At 36.5% G+C, this 9,059-nt stretch overlaps 1 protein-coding gene across 1 annotated transcript; it reads right to left on the bottom strand.

Annotated features, from left to right (window-relative positions):
• Nucleotides 1-1,033: 1,033 nt before the first annotated feature.
• Nucleotides 1,034-8,179, bottom strand: RTCA (RNA 3'-terminal phosphate cyclase; the record flags this gene model as incomplete). Its single annotated transcript, XM_009581299.1, has 9 exons — nt 1,034-1,405; nt 1,756-1,860; nt 2,966-3,060; nt 3,694-3,752; nt 3,890-4,014; nt 5,203-5,344; nt 5,867-5,925; nt 6,427-6,550; nt 8,036-8,179. Coding segments are annotated over 9 exons (952 nt in total), but the record flags the coding sequence as incomplete, so codon positions are not given.
• Nucleotides 8,180-9,059: the final 880 nt, after the last annotated feature.

Below are 9,059 nucleotides of genomic sequence, written 5' to 3'. Positions count from 1 at the left end.
AAGGATTTTTTTTTGTGTTAGAAATGCACAGTAATGCAATTATCTTAATTGAGTGAGACAAATGATACTCCTAGTTACATCTTTAGCTGTTAGGTTCAATAGTCACAACTGAGGAAAAAAAAGATCTTAGAGCAAAGGCTGCAGACTGGGCTGTGGAAAACCTGGAAGTCAATTCAAGCCTCCAGAGTGCATATATATAGTTTTGGTTAAGTGATTCCAACTCTGTGATTCAGTTCTTCATATGCAAAACAAATTATGCCTGATCTCTCCTTTTATCTTCTTTTTACTTCAGAAAAAGTTTTTGTAGCACGATCAAGGCCAGATTGGCAAAAGGTCTTCCTTACTTAATCCACAGACAGTGGATAACACAACTGGATTTTGTATGCCTAAATACACTTGTACAGTGTACATACATGTATGTACCTGTGTGTATATATGTGTTCAACAGCGCCCTAATCTCAGCTGAAATTAAGTACTCCCTTGAAAAAGAACAAACAACAACAGCTTGGTGAAAATGTAGACCCAGTTAGTATGCTAACAAGGACAATTGTAGATTAGAAAATCCACTCATATCATAAAGTTAATATTTTGTGTTTGGGATGTAATGTGGTACATTGTTTTAGCGTGAGAAGGTTTTTTAAAATAGATGAAAAGAGAAGTTTTAAAAGAAGATTATTTTATGCATTGAGCATTCTTTCTGTAGGGAGAGAAATTATGCTTCTGAAAAGTTTGTATCCATCTCCCACTAACACAACCTACTGAGATTACAGCAAATATAAATATCAGGCTTTCATATGGTCATATTGCTTTATTATTTCCTCACGCACAATTTAAGCAAAATGGTTAAGGAAGAACAGCAATACAGATTTGATGGTGCACTTCATTCCATATACCTCATAACATAAAGGTTCCCAAAGAATAAAACTACATTTTTTAAAGGGGAAAGAATGTATCAGCATTTTTTTCAAAACGGAAAGAGTTATTTTCTATTTTAGTGAATCTGAATTTTCAAAGCTTCTAATTGAAGCTCTCAAACACATACAATGTATTCTATTTGCTGTCCTGTCTATACTCATTTTGCTGCTAACGGTAAAAAAAAAAAAGTTTCCATTTTTCACACCACAGATTCTCAGCACACCAAGGAAAAGCTCAACGTCATCCGTGAAGTTAAATCACTCAGATGTGACAGAAGGCTCCTCCTGTACACATGCATATTATGCATCCATTGAAATGTAGTGCAACACATCACTGAGGTATGTTGAGTTTTGCTTTTGTCAGCTTGCTGCTTTTTTTTTTTTTTAAAACCCTATAAGTTTGGGTTTATCATCCCCATTCCTTGGCACTCAATGATGTAGGTATCCTTACTGGGATCTTCCTCTTCTGATTTTGTCACAGTAAATTTGGCCTAAAACAGGATTAGAAATATATCACTAATTAAGTTATAATATACATAAGTTTAAATATTCAATATCTGATGCCCAATAATCGTATTGCCATGTGTTTATGTATATTACAGCTTTGACATTAAAAAAACATTTAAATAAAGGTGGTAAAAGCATCTAACCATTCTAAAGGCATTTAACTCTAAAGTATGTTCACTTTCTACAGGTAAACTCCCATATAAATATTGTAGCAATTATTTTACCAACACTTGTCCTCCATGATCAAGTTCAGTTCACAATGCCTGCTAACTGTACATTGCCTAGTTACTGGATCACAACCAATAGGTAAAACTTCCTGAACTTTTGGACTCACCTTTGTTAGCTGCTCTGCAAAGTGTATAGCCGTTTGAGTATGAAGTGTAATTGGTCCACTTTTCACTCTAGACACCCCCTTTGCTAGTGCCATAAAAATGATCAGCTGAAAGGGAGGGAAAGGTAATTATTAAGTAACTCTTCAGATCCTAGGAACTTATTAAGAAGAAAAAAAAAAAAGGAAAAACATGCAAAATGTCTGTAGATGTAAAAATATGGTCTGCCAAGTTTCATAAAAGTTCATGATACTGAGTGTTAAGAATGATCCAAGGCTCAAGAAGCTTGGAAATTACTACTGTAATGCCTATTACTACATTTAACTTTGCTCTCCCCTATCCTCCCACCCCGAAACTCCCCAAAGTCATGTCAGACTCCAGACTGGTAGATTACCTTTATGGAGAGAAAAACTCAGGAAGACATTTTTTAATTCTAACACTTTCTGATCACATATTTGACAGACACATATTTAAAAAAATCTGTTTTGATTTACAAACATCACCATGACAAGTACTCTGTAAAGTGTGATATAACTCTGAGCAGTTCCCATACACACTGAATCTAGCTGTGGCATGCTTTGGAAAAAGTAGGATGAGTCCAAGACCTAAATACTTTCTATTATACTACATAATAGCAATGTGTGGCCAGGTGTCTACAGCTAAGAGGTAACGTCATCCTATCTAGAACAGCCCAAGATTCTATCAGGCTGCATTATTGAAAATAAGACAGTAGAGGGTCTTCATTCTAAAATGAAATTAGGTGAGCAAGACAAACGGGAGCACCTCCTAGATATTCTGTTCTCCAATAGATTTACTTAGTATCATTCTTAGTATGTAACCAGGGAGCTATTTTTACTCTACTACATGGAGTACCAAATAGAAGCAAATTCCTACCTCTTTCTTCCATGCCTACTAAGATGTACAGGAAGGGAAAATTTAAGGGTGTTGGTGCAAAGCCAGGAGCATATCTGTCGTTCCTGAGAACTGTACGTAATTTGCTAATCCTAGTGATGTTGTGACCACATCCTAAGGAAACCTCCTAAGCTTCTAATTATCAAATAATTATGTAAAGCCACGCCTACCCATGGAGATACAGTCTAACTTTGAAATCTACATCTCATTCTTTCCCTGTTCAGATTTATATTCTTTACAAGTAATACATACATGCATGTTCTTGCTACTTCAACTTCACATAAACACATACAGGAGCCTTACTTGGTCTTGCAGAGAATCATCCACAGTTCCACCATGTTTAAGATTCCTAAGCAGTATCTCAGCTGCTTCAATGCCAACCTTGTCAGAATTCTTTCCTAACAGAGAAATTCAGGAGATTAGGATGCTGCCAATTATTATTTAAAAATACAGAAGGAAAAAAAAAAAAAAAAATCAAGAAATGATCAACTTTTTAAACCTTATTTCCATACTCTTGCCTCAAACGTCTGCTTAAAAACCCCCTCCCATCTTATGAGGACATACAGTTCATACTTCCTAAGTAGTGGAAAGAAAGTAGTCCCACTTAGTCAGAGAAACATTTTATTCAAACCATTTAAAACCAAAATCACTTCTATTTCTTTTGATCTAGATACACATTTAGATTCACTGTTGAACAAAAACGTCACAGGTAGACCACAAAGACTGTATGTTCTTAAAGTCCAGAAGTATTTTCAGCTCAGTGATCCTTAACAATCCATTCTGATAAAAGGCGAGTTTAATAATTTTGTAATTTTTGTCACTATGCAGAAGCAGTTTAGTACAAAGTGTAAGATTCCATTTACTACATTTAAAATCTGCTCATTTCCACTGTCCTTTATTATTAAACAACATCCATTTTAAAATGCAACACTCAAAGCATCAGATCTTTGAATAGATTATACTCCAGATTCCTACTTGGTAATAGCATATTAAGTTAAATCTGAAAGAGGTATACTTCATAGAACTCTTACCTCTCTTGCCAAGTGATGACCCAGCTAACAAACAACCTGTTGAAGTCTCTGCCACAATGCTAAGCAGAAAAAACAGAATCAATGTTAAGAACAAAATCACTCACATTACACTTTATTTATCGGATAGGTAATCAAGATCTAGCTAATCAACCAGCAAGGTTAACAGGTATCCATAGAAAGTTTGGGCTCATCTTACATTATTCCACTTCCAGTCCCAAAGGCTTGATCATCAGGTTCTCGAAGAGGCTGAATGTTAATGTAAAGATCTCTGATTTCTTTTCTGATGCATCTCACTGCTGCTGCTGACATGTCTTTTGCCAGCTAACAAGATAAGAGGTAAAAACATTAATTAAATTATGTAACTATAGTAATACTTTTTCCTCCTAAGTCTAGTTATTACAGTGAATCCCTGAATAAAGGGGCTACTTTGTTAACTAGAAAAACAAAGTATTGTTATAAAATCCCTACAAGCAAGCACTGAACATCATCTCCTCCAAGAATTTTCCCACGAAATTAAGGTAACATTAAATGCTGAACAAATGACAATCATAGTGATGTATGTAGAAGCTTCAGTATCAATAGAAATTCAAGAACTTTTCTCCATTTATAGGGAGAAAGATTTGATTTTAGTCTTGATTATCTCAAGACATCAGATTGTAAAAAAAACAAAAACAAAACCAAAAACCAACTACCCCACAATTATTATGTACAGGATATACTGTATAAGACATAATACATAAAATAACAATTTTAAATCACAGGCAGGTGCGGGCAGATGAAGCTGATCCTATCCTTGTGATCCAATCATAGCCAATATTCATAGGTTTGGAGATTTTAAGACCAAAACCAGCAGTCCACAGCTCTTCAAAAAGTAACTCAGTTTCTCCTCTTCCTTCCTCTACTAATTCCTAGCCTAGTGTGTGAGAAGGAGCTTTAAGGAGATCCCACCACTCATTCTCTGTAAACACAGACAGGATAGGAATAATAGAAAGAAGGGGGTACAAAGAAGCAAATTTCTCTGTGTTTTACCTTTGGCTAAACCTATCCTTAACTTGTTCTGTCTAATACCCTTAGCAATGGTTGAAAAATTTGATGTAGTCTGACCTCTGCTTATTACAGTGTACCATAGTTTACCCATAAATCTATGAATGAGGGCCATGATTTCAGATTTAAAATAATCCATGTAAATACGAATGATACGTAAATCAGATACAAGATACCCCTCAATATATGCTAAAGACTTTTGAACAGTCATATGAAGGATATCAAGGATACTGTTCTCATTTCCTGTTTTAGCTGCTACCATATTGCTATGCAATAAACGCATTTTAGAAATGTCCAAAATTCTATTCTACAGCCTGAATAATTGAAAATATTTAATAAGGCTACTTAGTTTGTATGTGAAGGACTGCAGAATACAGGAACAGTAGAGGTATGTTAAGCAGATTACATGCAATTTTATATAGGTATATGAAGTCGGATACTACCAGATCTATTATCAGCACTTACTTTTATAGGCAGCGCTCCAGCAACAAATGCTCTTCCATATATCTTTGTCACTGTGCCACGTTCTGTTAAGTTTATTGGGCTCAACTCTTTGACTGGTGACATCTGGACTACAACTTCACCACCTCCCTGAGGATAGTAGCCCCTATTTAGAAGCAGTAATCAGATATAAATAAATGCAAAGATCACAAGGAAACCAAGAAAAGAGCCAGAAGGCTCTTCATATATTTCATTATACATTTTTATGTTCTCTGTTACTGTTCATATGAATTTTCTTGATGTGTGCCTTAGAAATCTTTATAATAGAATTAGGTTCTCTAACAGTATTACCTCATAACACACATTTTATTAACTACCTAAACCAACATAACTGGCATCTTAGAAAAAGCTCAGTAACATACCGCCTGTTCAGCATGCGCTTCCCTCAGGGGTAGCCCATAGGGGAAACATTAAACAGCAGCTGAAGACCCAGCAATGAAAAAAAAGACAGGAGAGAACCATATCACATTCATCGTATGGTGACAGTACACACAGGGGCAGCTAATGCAGATCAGTTAATGTATTATAAATTCATCCTCAGCTTGGTTGAGGGCACCTTGTGTGTGTGCCTCTGTGCTCAACACTGGTTCAGTAAGGCCTGCCTCTGCCACATGTCTCCATAACTCACCGCTTTTTTATGTCACAATTAAACGTGAAATTGAACTTTTCAACTATTGGCTTGAAAACCTGAAAAACAAGCATACATAAAAACACAGAGTGAATCTATTTTGCATTTTTAATTTCCCACTATTTTATGCAGTCTTCCAAAAAAAAAAAAAGAAGTTTCAACACAAAAATTTCAGTTACATTACAAACAAAAAGGATAGTCAGTCTCATCCATACAACTTATTTGACATTCCTGATACTTCATTCTGAATTACACTTTGTGTAAAAGGATTTTCTAATGGAAAGAAGAAGAGAAATTCTTAACAATTCACAGCACTTGTAGAATAAAGAATATATTTTAAGTGAAATTTGCTTTAGAAATTAAAAGTAAACAGACTAGTTGCTGTTTCAGGGAATTCCGTGAAACTGGTTGCTCTCTACATACAGTACACTAATGTGTTATATTCCCATGCCTTATTCCATAATTACAAATAAACTTGCAGTAAGAGCAACAGAAATACAGTAGTTACATTGCATACATATGCATGAAAGATGCACCAAGCCAAAGAAATTTTTCCCTACCATGACTGTGTAGTCTATCTGAGGAGCCATCTCAGCATTAGTCCCACCTTTTAAATGAAGTTCTGATGGGGAAGCAGCAAACAGCACACACGGCATTGCTACCTGCATCAGTAAACACACACTCCTAAAAGCAATCACAAGATACTCAAATGTTGTGCAGTCATAATCCATAGAATTCCATAGAATCATTACATATCAAAGGCAAATGACTTTCCAGAGCATTTACGTATTTGATTTTGAACATTATCTATGAAGTAAACTTATTAGTCTTAAAAAATAGTAATTTAAAACTTCATGTCCTTAGCAAGCCTAAATATGAAGGTTTTTGTTTCACAATAATTCTGTCTTTAATATTCCTGTTTGAAATAAAGGTAATGTAGCTTGCTTAGTACAGCAATGGGACTGTGAAAACTGTATGTTTAGCTAGCAGATGATAAAAGCAGAAAAGGCTTAGGCAGCAATATTAATATGTTAATACTTATTTAATAACAAAATATTTAGAAAACTAAAAAATTGCTTAGAAGCTGGTCAGCATCCCACACAAGAAAATTCAGGGCCATAGAAAATATGCTTTTAGATGCAAGATTCCCCTATCATTGACTCTCTCCACATTTCATAGATAATAAAAAACTTCCCAAATAAATTTTCCAAAAGTAAGTTTGTTCAGCAAAACAAAACAGTTATCTCACAGGGGTTTCAAACATCATTTTGAACTGTGAAAACAGTAATCACCACTGAACTGAAGAAAACATAGTTTTGTTTTTTTAAATAACTTCCAAATGTTTGTGAACCATACTGCTTCTCTTTTTTTTTTTTTTGCTTGTGCTTAATTACTAATTCTGCTGCATTGTTGCTTACTCAAACCTTTCTGCGTTAAGTAAAAGGCATCAGCTTGGTTGTTTATACTCCTGCAGTTCAGAAAAATATTTCTCTTAACTTAAAGGAAACTTTAACTTATGCCTAACCTGGCTTATGCTTCCAAACAACTGTTCACATCAGCCTTCCATAGCTACACCCATTTACTCGGTTTTGCAACAGATTCCAGGAACAAAGGACCCAACACAAAAATACAGGATAGAAGAAACACAGACACAAAGAACTGTGGATAGAATATGTTCCCAGTTCCAAAAGACTAGTATCCCATATTGTAACGTTACCTGCGTAAGTAAAATCTCAAAATTTACTTTATTAGATGATGAGGATTATTTCCGATCTCACGAATTTGAGATACTTACCTAATTTGATGCATTTGACCTGATATGTAATGTACTAGTGTGAGAAAATAATGGATAAAATTTTAAATACATAGGCAGCTGGTTTTTGCTTAACATTAATCAAGTGTTCAACTTATATATCAATTATAATTTTAAAACTATTACACTTGCATGTACTTTATTCATTTATATCCTGCCTACTCTAAAGGTTCTTTGGTCACATATATCTGGCTCAGGCAGCACAGATTGTGGCTCATTACCCATGTATTAATGTTCTTTTTTCCCCCCCCCTTTTTTGCCAAAGTTACCAAAACTTCTTCTGTCATAATTTTAAAGTTACCAAAAGCAGTTAAGAGCAGTTACTGGTCAGTCGTTATCCGTGTACAAAGACATACCCTGCTGTTTTTGTATCTGCTATGTGGGTTCCACCTTTGATCTTCCCAGGAGTGAAGGTTATTTCTGTGGAGCCAATTTCTCCGCCTTCCAGCTTCCCCTCACATAGATCTCGAATGATCTCCAATCCAGATAGATGCTGAGGCCTTGAAGTGACAATACAAAGTTAAAGACATGTGCAAGTAGACTACATGCTCATGTTACACTAAAAGAACTACTAAACACCAACTAATACTACAATTGCAAATTTCAGATCAAACAAGGATCAGAAATTCGATCTGGTTCCTACAGTATTTCTCCTGGGTTCACAGGAGCCAAAGAAGCAGCATTCAGGCCATTCTGGAATTTGCAGGATTCTGGTGCGTTTTCCATTAGAATGCGTCCAGACAGATGAGATGCAGGAGCAGTTGCTTGTCCTAATGTGATAAATGCTTGCACCAAAATGCAATGGGATAATGACAGCAATACTGAACTGGAGCCGAGCCAATAACTAGTTGCCAGAGCCACAAGAGAGCTAACAGTTTTGCTATGCATCTGTCCTGCTGTGCTTGCGTTTCCATTTGTTTGAGTAATTCAAATAGGAAAGAAACGAACTGTTCTTAACACTACACGCTTGGAGAACCGTGTTTTGCTGAGGCATTACATGACTCAACTGTATTTCATGTTTCATACCGTGCTTAGCACCTTTGAAAATGCTTTCGAGACGCTCTGTAAGTCAGTGGTGCCTGACAGGTGGTGACAGGGGCCGCGCCCTCACCTGCCCTGGCAGCCGGCCAGGGCCAGGGGCGGGAACTGCGCTGAGGGGAGCGGGCGAAGGGGTACGCTCTCCTCTCGCCGGGAGACTGCGGGGCGCCCGGTTCATACCCTGGCTTTCCTCCGCGCTCAGTCCTTCCACGTAAGTGAGCCACAGGCGGGATCTTCTGATAAAAAGGCCCTCTTAAAGCAATGGAAATACGTGGGGTTTGTTTTTGGAGGTATTTCAGACAAAAGCAAGCCGAGGCCTTTGCACGGCTACGCCCCCGGCCC

This window comes from Fulmarus glacialis, unplaced genomic scaffold, assembly GCF_000690835.1.
Source record: "Fulmarus glacialis isolate BGI_N327 unplaced genomic scaffold, ASM69083v1 scaffold37087, whole genome shotgun sequence".
NCBI classification, from domain to species: Eukaryota; Metazoa; Chordata; class Aves; order Procellariiformes; family Procellariidae; genus Fulmarus; species Fulmarus glacialis.
This window is presented reverse-complemented; position numbering and strand designations above follow the sequence as displayed.